Source organism: Callospermophilus lateralis, chromosome X, assembly GCF_048772815.1.
Source record: "Callospermophilus lateralis isolate mCalLat2 chromosome X, mCalLat2.hap1, whole genome shotgun sequence".
Classification (NCBI taxonomy): Eukaryota; Metazoa; Chordata; class Mammalia; order Rodentia; family Sciuridae; genus Callospermophilus; species Callospermophilus lateralis.
The window spans coordinates 64,329,472-64,344,749 of NC_135325.1; the positions used below are offsets into that span (position 1 = coordinate 64,329,472).

The window sequence follows — 15,278 nt, forward strand, 5'->3', positions numbered from 1 at the left end:
GTGCGGCCAATATGGAAAGCAGTATGGAGATTTCTTGGAAAGCTGAAAATGGAACCACCATTTGACCCAGCTATCGCCCTCCTTGGACTATTCCCTGAGGACCTTAAAAGAGCATACTATAGGGATACTGCCACATCAATGATCATAGCAGCACAATTCACAATAGCTAGACTGTGGAACCAACCTAGATGCCCTTCAATAGATGAATGGATAAAAAAAAAAATGTGGCATCTATACACAATGGAGTATTATGCAGCACTAAAAAATGACAAAATCATGGAATTTGCAGGGAAATGGATGGCATTAGAGCAGATTATGCTAAGTGAAGCTAGCCAATCCTTAAAAAACAAATGCCAAATGTCTTCTTTGATTTAAGGAGAGCAACTAAGAACTGAACAGAGGGAAAGAGCATGAGGAAAAGATTAACATTAAACTGAGATGAGTGACGGGAGGGAAAGGGAGAGAGAAGGGAAATTGCCAGGAAACGGAAGGAAACCCTCATCGTTATATGAAATCACATATATGAGGTTGTGAGGGGAAAGGGGGGGGGGAGGGAGAGAACGGAACAACAACAGATGAGGTAGAGAGGGAAGATGGGAGGGGAGAGGAGGGGGGATAGTAGGGGATAGGAAAGACAGCAGAATACAACAGTCACTAATATGGCATTATGTAAACATTGTGAATGTGTAACTGATGTGATTCTGCAATTTGTATTTGGGGTAAAAATGGAAATGCATAACTCACTTGAATCAAATGTATGAAAGATGAAAAAAATAAAAAAAACATATATTGAACTAGATGACCTATCAACTTTGAAAAAGAAAAAAACTTCACAAATCAAAAAAACCAAAAAAAAAAAAAAACAAACAAAAAAACCCAAAGATGTTGTGTCTGCCAATAACTAAAAAAAAAAAATTTTAAATTTTCTCTCTCTCTCTCTCTCTCTCTCTCTGTCTGTCTTAAAAAAATAAACAGAAGAAAGACCAAGAGTACTCTACCAAGAGTAGAGGATGGTGATCAGTAGAAGGGAGGAAAGGAGAAGGGGAGGGAAGGAAAAGGCAAATAAATGCAGATTAATAATGGGAAAATTATGTTATATGCATTTATTATTATCTCAAAATGAACCCACTATATATTACTATATATATTACTAAGATACACTAATAAAAAAAATTTTAAAAAGTTTATTGTTGCATTTGAAATTTATAACTGGGCATACTTTACCACTGGAAGTTATATCATATAAAAAAACCTTTTTTGTAGTTGTAGATGGATAGCATACCTTCATTTTATTTGTTTATTCTTATGTGGTGCTAAGTATTGAACCCAGTGCCTCAAACATGCTAGGCAAGTGCTCTGCCAATGAGCTACTACTCCAACTCAGAAGTTATATCCTCTTTTACAGGAATGTTCTGAATGAGAAAAATTGTATAGAATGTCACTTAAGTATAAAATTTAACTTGTTGAATGTTCTAAATTTATTATAGCAAAACAGTTGTATGATAGTATTTTTCTGTTGTTACTCAGAGTATACATACACATTAATGTGGTGCTTGATATTTCCGGCAAAGTTTATTGAATGAAATACAAATATACATAACCACATAAGAAACATAGCCATTCTACCATAATATATTATGGCTTTCAAATTTAATGTGAGAAAAGAACATCAGTAATAATGAATTTACAGAGGAGGAGGAATAGTATATAATAATTCTTAATTTTGAATTTTCTGCATTTTAGAAATTTTATTGAAAATATTTGCCAAAATTTATAAACACATTCTATTACAATGGAAACTTCTATACCAAAGTCTCCAGGATTTGAGCACTCTGTCATAAGAGAATTCTAAATGATTAAATTTGTAAAATTTCAACTACAAAACATTGAACATTATTAAGGAATTTGGTGCATGATTAAATTGTTGTAATTATAATATATATCAGTTGATATGCTGAGGGCTTGGAGCTGCTTAATATGATATTGTTGAAGTGAAAATTCTGTATTTTGACTAAACAGTGTTTTAGATTTTGGATTGAATATGGTTTACTTGTAAAGATTTGAAATGTACAAATTACTAGCTCAAATATAGCTTATTTTCTCCTGCCTCCCCTCAATTTCTTTCATTCTGTTATTGCCAACATGTATATGTTAACTATTTTTCAGTTATTCTACAGTCCTCAGGTATTGTTCTGTGGGTTTTTCCCAATTATTTTTACTTTTTTGCCTTTCCATTTTAAAATTCTTGTTTAGATATCCTGAAGCTCAGAGTTTCTTTCCTCAGCCAGGCCCAATTTACTACTTAGCATATGAAAGCATTATTCATTTCTGTTACATTGTTTTTGAACTCTTGCATTTTTTTCCTTTCATAGAATTTCCATTTCTCTGTTTATATTGTCAACATGTTCTTACATGTTGTCTACTTTTATTCAGTTAGAGACCTTAGCATATAATCATGGTTGACTTACATTCACAGTTTGATAATTCCATAATTTATGCCGTATTTGAGGCTGGTTCTGATACATTTTCTCTCCAAGTTGTGAAGTTTTTAAATTTTCTTTTAATACATATTTGATTTTTTTATAGTCAGGCATGGTGTACCAAGTGAAAGGAATATATATATATAACTTACCAGTTAGTTATATTCTGATAATACCCCAATGAGTTAAATCTGGTTAGTTTCTCATAAGAGAAGAGGTTGCAAAAAAGAACAGAATGGTCTGGTATATTTCAAAATGGTTCATTTTCTCCTTATCTTCCAAGAAAAACAAGACAATTTTCTTCTCAATATTACTATGGGAACATGGTTGACCTCCTGGAGGTAAAACTAACAAGAAATTTGACAAACCTGTCTATGATTGGACACTCCTGGAGTTATTAACTCTCATTGAACCTCCATAAACTCTTCAGTTACCATTCTGGTATTCATAATACTGTGTTGATTCCTGTGGAGTTCCTGCTTTTGTGTCTGCTCCAATAAATTTTGGTTTTTATATATTCTCCTGTTGGTTTCTCCAGTTTGTTGTGCAATAGTTTATTATCTGATCATACTTATTTGGCAGATCTAAGAAGACTTATTGATTCTTGAGTTTTCAGCTTTGATTTCTTAGGATAGAGTGGCAGATTCCAAGTTTCTTACAAGCTGGAACAGAAACTAGAAGTCCTGTTTGTTTTCATTTTTCATGTAAACATTTCCCTTTACATTGATGTGTATTTGTATTGTATTTGTATTTTTTTTTCAAAATGAAACTTTTATATATCTTCTACATGGATATCAGATATAAAACTCTGGTGTGCACATCTTTTTTTTGAGTAATGATTCTGTAAATTTCATTCATACACTTACACATGCACCATTTATTGCCATTATTTTTTGTAAGCTAAAGAACTAGCAATGAACTATGACATACATTTCTCCTTAAACCACAATATTTAATTGATCATTAAGTTCTCTCTACTTTTCTCCCTTGAAACTACTCTCTCTTTCTGTGTCATCTAGTTCAAGCCAACATTTCCTTTTGGGACATTTAATATATCCTTCCACTGTTCCACTTGCATTTACCTTACCAACTACTATTTATTTATTTATTTATTTATTTATTTGTTAGTTAGATATAATCAATTATACATGACACTAGAAAGCTCTTTGATTTATTGCACACAAATGGAACAGAATATTTTACTCGTGCATGAAGTAGAGTCACATCATTCCTGTAATCATACAGGTACTGAGAGTAATGATGTCCATCTCATTCCACTGTCTTTCCTACCCTTTTGTGCCCTTCCACTCCCCTTTGCCCTATCCAAAGTTCCTTTACTTATCCCGTGTCCTCCCCCTTATGGATTAGCATCCAGTTATCAGAGAAAACATTTGGCTTCTGGTTTTTTAAGATTGGCTTATTTCACTTATATGATATTCTCCAACTCATCCATTTACCTGCAAATGCCATAAATTTATTCTCTTTTAATGCTGGGCAATATTCCATTGTGTATAGTACAACAGTTTTTTATCCATTCATCTATTGAAGGGCATCTAGGTTGCTTCCACAGTTTAGCAGTTGTGAATTGTGCTGCTATAAACATTGAAGTGGATGCATTACTGTAGTATATTGTTTCTAAGTCTTTAGGGTATAGACCAAGTAGTGGCATAACTGAGTCAAATGGTGGTTCCATTCCAAGTTTTCCAAGGAATCTCCATACTGCTTTCCAGATTGGTTGCATCAATTTGCAACCCCACAAGCAATGCATAAGTATGCCTTTTCCCCCACATCTTCATCAACACTTATTGTTGTCTGTGTTCTTGATAACTGTCATTCTGATTGGCATGAGATGAAATCTTAGAGTAGTTTTGATTTGCATTTCTCTAATTACTAGAGATCTTCACCAGTTTTTATCATATATTTTTTGATTGATTGTATATCTTTTTCTGTGAAGTATCTGTTCCACTTCTTAGCCCATTTATTGATTGTTGTTGTTGCTTTTTTTTGAGTGTGTGTGTGTGTGTTAAGTTTTTTGAGTTCTTTATATATCCTGGAGATTAGTGCTCTATCTGACACACATATGTCAAAAATTTGCTCCCAAAGGATGTGAGGAATAGATGAATTCTAGATAGAGCAGAGGGGTGGGAGGGAAAGGGAGGGGGCAGGGGATTAGCAAGGATGGTGGTATGTGATAGACATCATTATTCAAAGTACATGTTTGAAGACACGTTTGGTGTCAACATACTTTATATACAACCAGAGATATGAAAAATTGTGCTAAATAAGTGTAATAAGAATTGTAATGCATTCTGCTGTCATTTATTTGTAAAAAAAAATTAATAAAAATAAACGTGACATAAATAAATAAATATGACTTTGCATTCAAAAAATATTGCTTCAAAAATATAGGCTCTCTCTTTACATCGCTGATTATTTCTTTTGATGAAAAGAAGCTTTTAGTTTGAATTCATCCCATTTATTGATTTTTGATTTTATTTCTTTCACTTTAGGAGTCTTCTTAATAAAGTTGGGGCCTAATCTGACATGATGAAGATTTGGGTCTACTTTTTTTTTTTTTTTTCCTATTAGGCGTAGAGTCTCTGAACTAGTTCCTAGGTCCTTGATTCACTTTGAGTTGGTTTTGTGCATGGTGAGAGAGAGGGTTTTAGATTAATTTTGCTGCATTTGATTTCCAGTTTTCTCAACACCATTTGTTAAAGAGGCTATCTTTTCTCCACTGTATGTTTTCAGTGCCTTTATCTAGTACATGATAACAGTATTTATGTGGGTTCATCTCTGTGTCTTCTATTCTGTACAATTAGTTTACATTTCTGTTTTGGTGCCAATACCAATAGATTTCAGCCCTAATTTTAATTATTTCCTGTCTTCTACTTCTTTTGGTGTTGGTTTGTTCCTCTTTTTCTTGGGTTTTGAGATGCAATGTCAGGTCATTTATTTGTTGACATTTTCCTTCTTTTAATTAATGAGCTTAATGAAATGAACTTTCCTCTTAGTACTGCCTTCATAGTTGCCACAGTCTGGCTGGGCACAATTCAGGAGCCACTTGTCAAAAGAAACGAACTTTATTTTTAGAACATACACACACTGCACCACACAGCTTTTCAGGAATTCCCTCAGAGCCCAACTGCCACCATTGGCTTCCTACAAGCCTCTCAACCTCCCCCACTTCTCCTGCTCTTGAGGCCGATTGGCTGGGTCGTGTGGGCGGAGCCAAAAAAAGTCCCCCAATGAGCAGCTCTGTGGTCTGAAAGGGTGGGGAAACCACCCAATGAGCATCACTGCAGAGGAGCCAATCAGTTGGCAGCTAGAAGTTTGCTGGGGCCACTGTGAGCCAATCATCAGCTGGCAGCTGGAAGTTTGCTGGGGCCCCTTTGGCTGTGGCTCTCAACACATAGTGTCCCAGAGATTTTGATATGTTGTTTCAGGGTTCTTATTTACCTCTAAGATTTTTTTATCTCCTCCCTGATATATTCTGTTATCCATGCATCATTCAGTAGTATATAAATAGCATATTATTTAGTATCCAGGTGTTGGAGTATCTTCTATTTTTTATTTTATCATTGATTTCTAATTTCATTCCATTATGGTCAGGTAGAGTACAGGGTAATATCTCTATTTTTTTTTTTTTTTGTATTTGCTAAGACTTGCTTTGTGCCATAACATATGGTCTATTTTGGAGAATGATCCATGTGCTAATGAGAAAAAAATATATTCACTCATGGATGGATGTCATATTCTATATATGTTTGTTATGTCTAAATTATAAAGTGTATTATTGAGTTCTATAGTTTCTTTGTTTGTTTAGTTTATATTTGGAAGATCTATCCAGTGGTGAGATAGGTATGTTAAAGTCATCCAGTATTATTGTGTTATGGCCTATTTGATTTTTGAAGTTGAGAAGGGTTTGTTTGCTATACATAGATGCTCCATTGTTTGGGGCATATATATTTATGATTACTATGTCTTGTTGATGTGTTGAGAGCCACAGCCGAAGGGGTCCCAGCAAACCTTTCAGACTGCCAGCTGATGATTGGCTCACAGTGGCCCCAGCAACATCTAGCTGATTGGCTCCTCTGCGGTGATGCTCATTGGAGATGCTCATTGAGCTGTTTCCTCGCCCTTTCAGACTGCCAGCTGATGATTGGGTCACAGCGGCCCCAGCAACATCTAGCTGATTGTCTCCTCTGTGGTTATGCTCATTGGAGATGCTTATTGAGCTGTTTCCCCACCCTTTCAGACTGCCAGCTGATGATTGGCTCACAGTGGCCCCAGCAACATCTAGCTGATTAGTTCCTCTGCAGTGATGCTCATTGGGCTGTTTCCCTGCCCTTTCAGGCCACGGAGCTGCTCATTGGGGGACTTTTTTGGCTCCGCCCACGCAACCTAGATACCAGTCTATGTCTTTAATTGATGAGTTTAGGCTATTGAAAATCAGGGTTATTATTGAGACATAGTTTGTGTTTCTGGTCATTTTGGTTTATTTTTTGGTTTTAAGCTTTACTTGGTTTCTCCTTTAATTGGCATTGTCTTTAGTTCTTCCCTTTGCAGGATTTTATTGTTATTTTTCATTTCCTTCTCATGTACTATTTTGCCAAGAATGTTCTGTAGTGCATGCTTTCTTACTGTAGGTTCTTTTAACTTTTGTTTATCATGGAAGGTTTTTATTTTGTCATCAAATTTGAAGCTTAATCTTGCTGGATATAAGATTCTTGGTTGACACCCATTTTCTTTCAGAGCTTGGTATATGTTATTCCAGGATCTCCTTGCTTTGATGGTCTTTGATGAAAAATCTGCTGAGATCCAAATTGGTGTTCTCCTAAATGTAATCTGATTTCTCTCTCTTTTGAACTTTAAAATTCTATCCTTATTCTGTATGCTAGGCATTTTAAATATAATATGTCTTGGTGTAGATATTTTATAATTTCATAAATTTGGTGTCCTGTAAGCCTCTTGTATTTGATTTTCCAATTCATTCTTCATGTTTGGGAATTTTTTGATATTATTTCATTGAAGAGATTGTGCATTCCTTTGGTTTGAATCTCTATGACTTCCACTATCCTGATAAATCTTACATTTGGTCTTTTGATGTTATCCGATAATTCTTGGATATTCTGTTCATGGTTTCTTACCATCTTCACTATATGGTCAACTTTGTTTTCAAGATTGTATATTTTGTCTTCATTGTCTGAGGTTCTGTCTTCCAAATGATCTAGTCTGCTAGTGATACTTTCTATTAAGTTTTTTACTTGGTTTGTTGCTTCCTTCATTTCAAGGATTTCTGTTTGGTTTTTCTTCAAAATCTCTCTTTCTTGAATTAATCTTTTGCTACCTGGATCTGCTCTCTTACCTCTTTGTTGGAGTGATTAATAATTGTCTGTATATGCTCTCCTACCTCATTGGAGTGATCAGTTTTGGCCTGTATTTGCTCACTTATGTCATTCTTTAATTCACAGGTCATTTTAATTATGTACATTCAGAACTCCTTCTCTGTCCTTTCATCGACTGCACTGTGAATGGGTTCTATTGTTATAGTATCTTGGTTTGATTGGGACATTTTCCTCCCTTGTTTTTTTCATGTTATCTATGTGTCTTCCTCTCTTGCAGTGCAGATATGAGGTATTGCATGTTCTACCCTATAATCTCATAGTGTCCCTGCAGGTTATGAATACCTCAATATTAAGGGGGAGATCAATGTTTACAGCACCCACTGCATCTAATATGCAGCCATAAATCTATTAGCTTTCATTTAGACACGGTTTTGCCACAGAAATGACAAGTACTATTATTTTGTTCCATACAGCCAGTAGCTTTACATAAGGAATTATGGTTTCTAATGGTGGACAGAGGAGGGGGATGGGCTGTGAAGTTTATAAGGTAGGATGTGAGAATATAGAGGTATTAGGTTATAGGACTAGTGAAAGGATAATCAAAAGAAGTTGGCTGTTAGCAGGAGAGAAAAGAGAGAGAGAGGCAACCTCATGCAAGGCTCCCTGTTGCCTCGCAACAGGATGGCGTTTGTTAACACCCTTAGTAGAGATACCTCTGGTTCAATTGGGCCCACAGGGATCTTGGTGACGGTTTTTCAGGTCCTGGTTATTTTCCCTAGATGGAAGCAGCCATGTTCCTCATTGATGGCAGCAGAAGTGTCAAGCCCGTAGGTATCTTGATGTTGGGCTTCCAGACCGCAGTCAGTATCACAAGGTGGGAGATGCCCCAAGTAAAGATGGCAGAGGCAGCAGCCGAGGTAACCCAAAATGGTAGTGGAGGTGTCCCAAGATAGAGGCAACCACTTTCATAGATGAGGCTGGAAGGATGGGCTGAATGATGGAATTGGGTGGCCTATTTGGTGATGCTGCAGAGTGGTGTGTGTGGCTACAATGGGTGGCATTCTTCTTCACACAGACATGTTGTTCTGGGTCATGCAGTGGGATGGGTCTCTGTGGGGTGATGGGGCCACACAGTGGAACGGCCTCTCCGTTGTTGTGGGCTAGCTGGTGTGAAGGGCCTCCCTGGCAGGGCAGGCCCTGTGGTCTGTATTTGCATTTTACACTGCCCTTTGTTAAGATTTAGTATTCATCTTGGGCTGGCCATATATTATCCACATAACTAAATAACTGATACAGTATGCTCCTTTTAAAGATGTAGGGTTCAATACTTAACTTGATTTTGAAGAGCAATCTGCCAAATAGAGAAGACTTGAACCTTACTCAGTTTAGAAGAAATTCTAATATTTCACAAAAAAGCAAAACCACATTAAAAATTCTTTAAGAACCAGAAGTAAATATTTTGTAGATTTGTAGGTACTCCAAGTGTGATAGTTAAGTCTTTCATATTCTTATTTTGGTCTGTGCAATATACTTAAATTTAGTGCATTAACTCAATAAGCAGGTGGTTATTAATCAAAATTTGGGTAAAATTTTAGGTGCTATCAGGAATACTATGAAACATAGATCACAGTCCTCAGTCACAGTGCATATGAGCTGTATAGATAAAGCATGCAGAGATAAAAATAAAACTAACATATACCAGCTAAAGGATATATATGATGAATATTAATTGCAACATCAGGAACAAGATCACTGTAACCTATAAGGAAGCTTTGTGTTAAAAGATTCCTCTTCTGGGTAGCACATTAGAAATGTGGCTTTCCACTGACCAATTTTGGGCGCCTTGTGAGTACGGTTTGGAGAATCTACTGGGCCTTTAGGTGAAGAAAAAGAGCACACTTCCTCCAGAGGGAATGCTGCTCCACATCAGGCTAATCTATTGGCAGAGTAGAACTAATTATCAGTCCCCATGCGCTATTTCACTGGAGTACCTTGTTCCAATATATGGCATTCAATATTACCATATTTTGTGAATTTTTACTTCTGGTGGGATTTAGAATGTAAAAATGTTTAGAATAGTGTAACAAAACTGTTCACTTCATTTTCTATGTTTATCATCATCACTGAAGGATCAATGTGGAAAGTGAAACAACTTGAAACAAAACGAAAAATGTAAAAATTATTACTTGGCTACTTGGTTAACAAAATGATATAAACTGTTGGCTAAAATGGTTTTAGAATGCAATCTGTGTCTATGTATTAGAGTCAAGAGTAAACAAGTCTGGGCATGGTGGTGCACACCTGTAATACCAGCAGCTCTGGAGGCTGAGGCTGGAGGATCACAAGTTCAAAGCCAGCCTAAGCAAAAGTGAGGTGCTAAGCAAATCAGTGAGACTCTGTCTCTAAATAAAATACAAAATAGAGCTGGGGATGTGGCTTAGTGGTCCAGTGCCCCTAAGTTCAATCCCTAGTACCCCTCTCCCACAAAAAAAAAATAAATCAAATCTTTTAAATTGATCTAAAGTAAAGAAATTTTATTATATTGTACTTTAGAAAAGAGGGTTTTCCCCCCCATTTTCGCAAGAATACCTTTAGAAGTATAGTTTAAGAAGTGTATATAAATTTTTAAGATTGAATTTTAGATGCTGAAAACTATAATCTCACCTTCTTTATGGGAGTATATAAACTTTACAGAATAGAAATTGGCTATAAAATTATTAGCATTTATGATATTGAAGCTAGGATAATGGATTTCCTATCTAGGAACAGTACTTTGTGGCCTGGTCAGACAGTATTGACAGACTGTCACATTGTTTTGAGAATATCCTGTTAGACATCTCAATTCTTTCTATTGTACTTCAGGCAAATACAGTGGGCAGTTTTCTTGCAAAGTTCCTGGATTCCACAGTGACAACTGAATTGAATAGAAATCATTGCTATAAGTGGCTCATGGCAAAATAATGTGTGTAGTGGCAATTTTATTGTGTCAGGGTGAGACCAATGAAACTCACCTGGTTTAATACACAAAGTTCTATTTCAATATTCGATAATATTCTGAAAGAACCATCATAATTTAGTTTAGGTAAGGACTACTTATCTCCTATCTTGTTAGAGTTTAGTGCTTCTCATAATGGCTTGAGGTTTTTTTTTTTTTTCTGGAAGAAACAAAGATATGTGTGAAAGTTATATCTCCTTGTATTAATTAGGCATCATATGGTTTCCCTAAGGTTATGGTACAAGTGTCTCAATCAAATACAAGGTTAGAGAAATATACTGTTATACATATTTAGTTTGATCTGGGACTTGATGGCTTCTGTTACCCTGTTCTTACTATTAGAATTTTAGTAGACATGCTAGCATTCCTGAAATAGTTCTCTATTGCTTCATAGTCTTTTGCTTGTCCCTGCATGCCTCTCCAGTCATTAATACAGTACTAAACTGAATATATAGGTACTGAGTCCCCTTATGCTAATTAATTTATTAATACTACAATATTCATTGACTATTTGTTCCTATGAAAATTAACTTTAGTTCAAATTTTCCATGTAAATATTCATGAACTTAACCAATATTCTCAAGGGGGGAGTTACGAAGGGGAGTGTGAGCAAAGATATGGGGGCATAATTCTTCCTTTTGAAGGATTGTTTCATATAGTGCAGGATGTTGAGTATGCCTTGTTCTTGACCATTAAATACCTGTATTGCTCTCCATTTAGTATGATTAACCAAAGAAATATATCCCTGCACATCTGATATTACACAGAGGAAAGTGGGGGCTGCCTTTGTCAAGATCCATTGCATCAGTGACTCAGCATAAACTTGCACTTGACTTCCAAATATAGGATTATTTATGTGTTCTGAAACTTATTTTAGGGGCCAAAAGTAATGCAAATATGAATTTATTCATACTCCAATTTCCACTACTTTTAAGAGTAGTGCATAAATAAGGCATTCGTGAATAAATACAACATAAAACATGTAGAAGAAGTGGAAAGAGTGAGAAATGCACAGAAGAAAGTGAGATTGATGTTTGAAGGAGCGGTAGGAAGTTCACATATTAGCCTACATCCTGGGAACAAATCTTTACTCCTCACACTTCAGATAGATCCCTAATATCCAGAGTATACAAAGAACTCAAAAAATTAAACAATAAGAAAACAAATAACCCAATCAACAAATGGGCCAAGGACCTGAACAGACACTTCTCAGAGGAGGACATACAATCAATCAATAAGTACATGAAAAAATGCTCACCATCTCTAGCAGTCAGAGAAATGCAAATCAAAACCACCCTAAGATACCATCTCACTCCAGTAAGATTGGCAGTCATTATGAAGTCAAACAACAACAAGTGGTGGCGAGGATGTGGGGAAAAGGGTACACTTGTACATTGCTGGTGGGACTGCAAATTGGTGCGGCCAATATGGAAAGCAGTATGGAGATTTCTTGGAAAGCTGGGAATGGAACCACCATTTGACCCAGCTATTCCCCTTCTTGGTCTATTCCCTAAAGACCTAAAAAGAGCATACTACAGGGACACTGCTACATCGATGTTCATAGCAGCACAATTCACAATAGCTAGACTGTGGAACCAACCTAGATGCCCTTCAATAGATGAATGGATAAAAAAATGTGGCATTTATGCACAATGGAGTATTACTCTGCATTAAAAAATGACAAAATCATGGAATTTGCAGGGAAATGGATGGCATTAGAGCAGATTATGCTAAGTGAAGCTAGCCAATCCCTAAAAATCAAATGCCAAATGTCTTCTTTGATATAAGGAGAGCAACTAAGAACAGAGTAGGGAGGAAGAGCATGAGAAGAAGATTAACATTAAACAGGGATGAGAAGTGGGAGGGAAAGGGAGAGAGAAGGGAAATTGCATGGAAATGGAAGGAGACCCTCATGGTTATACAAAATTACATACAAGAGAAAGTGAGGGGAAAGGGAAAAAAACAAGGGGGAGAAATGAATTACAGTAGATGGGGGAGAGAGAGAAGATGGGAGGGGAGGGGAGGGGAGGGGGGATAGTAGAGGATAGGAAAGGCAGCAGAATACAACATACACTAGTATGGCAATATGTAAAACAGTGGATGTGCAACCGATGTGATTCTGCAATCTGTATACGGGGTAAAAATGGGAGTTCATAACCCACTTGAATTAAAGTGTGAAATATGATATGTCAAGAACTATGTAATGTTTTGAACAACCAACAATAAAAATTAAAAAAAAAAGATTGGGAAAATTTGAGGAGTTTGGAAAGAATTAACAAAGAAATAGACATAGGAGAGTCCAGAACATTTTTGGGGAAAAAAATATATGTGTGTGTGTGTGTGTGTGTGTGTGTATAAGCAGAAAATTTCTGAATGGGAGTAATTATAATTGGAGCCAGTTTATGAAAAAACCTTAAGATCTAATAAAAGTTTAAGGTTTTGCTTTGTGGAAACTAGAGAGTAATGGAAGGCAGTTTAGCAACTGAATTGAATGAATCAGAACACCAAATTAATTCTTAAGAAATATTATGATAAGATAGGTATGTTGATAATGATAATACATTTAACTAGTATAATAATTAATATATAGATAAGTACTTTGCTGCATATACAGCTGTAAAGCCTGCCAATAACCAGTTATATTTGTGTGCTAAAATAAGTAGATTTTCTTAAAATCTAGTATAGCAAATAGTATTTAAGTGTGTGTCATTACTTGGCTAGCGGCTGCAGACTGTCTAGAGCAGTTACATCAAAAAGAATTCTGTGGTTGAATCCAAGCTTAAAAAGTGAATGCTATGACCAATTAATTATATCTGACACAAGAAAAAGGTTGAAGATTAGAAGGAACGATGTCATGTATCTGCCATTCATACTACAGAGCAAATGTTTAAACTGAACAAGAAACTAAAAGACAGCTAGCAGAAACTGAACAGCATTTGAGATGAATGCTAAAGTCGCTAGAAAAGGTTATACAAAATTCATTCATGTTAAATATGAAAAGATATATTGGTACTACAGACTTTTCAATAATATCTGCAAACACAGGTTATGATTCATTGCCAAGTTGTGTCTTCTAAAAAAAGAGTATGTCGTACATAGGAAATATGAATTTTCAGGGATTTCAGAGTCTGATAAAAGAAAGATAAGAATTTATAAACACAACTGACTTCTTTGTTGATTTATTTAACTTCTTGGTAATAGCAAGATGAGGTTCAAATTAATTTACTATATTTAATGATTTAATTCTATCATTGATTAGAGATCCATTTTATTTACATTCCATCAACTTCAGAGTTTATTGAATGAATTTCTAATATAACTGGATTCTGAGTCGGGTACAGTGGTGCTTTCCTGTAATCCTAGTAGCTCAGGAGCCTGAGGAAGGAGAATTATTAGTTCAAAGCTAGCCTCACCAAAAGCAAGACACTAACCAAATCAGTGAGATCCTGTCTCTAAATTACAAAATAGGACTGAGGCTGTGACCCAATGGCCAAGTGCCTCTGAGTTGAATGTGGTTACCAAAAAACCAACCAAACAAACAAACAAAAACTGGATTCTGAAGTGTTGTTTATATACTCTAAAAACTGAAATACCTTAGTCTATATCTTAAGGAAAGAAAAAAATAAAAGAAGTTGAAATTTGTGTAATCATGTCTAATCCCTGAAGTTTACGCCAATTTGGTTAAGGGTTTTTTTTTGGGGGGGTATATGGGTTGAAATTTTTTGTTTGTTCTAGTTTTTGTCTGTAAATGCTGACACATACAGAAAATATCTTTATTCTGGCACTCTTGTCACATTGCGTTTTAAATATATTAGGCATATCTTAACTAGTTAGTAAATACAAACATAAAATAACTTTGTTGGGAGTCAGGAACGGCTCTGTGATCTCAGGGGTCAGCTCACACACTGGAGGGCAAGAGGAGCAAGGGAGGCAAGAGGCAAGGGAGCAAGTACACCTGAAACCTCCCTATTTATTTGGAAGAAGACATTTGATAGAATATTCTACCCAAATAAGGCAAGGGGTAGGATTTTGAAGGGTGGAGTCGTGCTTGGTGATGTCTTGTGATCAGCAGATTGATTGACATCTTGGCATCTCACACCCATCTCAGGTGCTGTGTGGGATCACAGGCGGAGTGAGAGGAAAGGCACTTTTGCCTTGCACAGCCCAATCAGCTCACAATGCCAGACCAATCCCCTCAAAAGCTCAGATGCACATAGCTCACACACACAGCCCATGGATGGCTCACAACACATACATTCATGCACATGATACTTAAAATAAGACTGTTGCTTATACTTGTAAATAGATATTTTTGATAGCAAGTTCTTGGGGAAATGTAACTTGGGATAGCAATGGAAATGCCACATAGAGATGGGTGTGTATACCATATAAATCATTTTGAAAATCACAGAAATTAAGATTGATAGTTCATAATATTCATTCATAGTAGTAGTA

At 35.9% G+C, this 15,278-nt stretch overlaps 1 protein-coding gene across 1 annotated transcript in view; it reads left to right on the forward strand.

Moving 5' to 3' along the window:
* Nucleotides 1-15,278, forward strand: part of LOC143638576 (uncharacterized) — a 452,770-nt gene that overhangs the window by 101,325 nt on the left and 336,167 nt on the right. Inside the window, exon 3 of the mRNA XM_077106457.1 lies at nt 8,608-8,758. Coding sequence (XP_076962572.1) covers nt 8,608-8,758 — 151 coding nt within the window. The remainder of the gene's footprint in view (nt 1-8,607; nt 8,759-15,278) is intronic.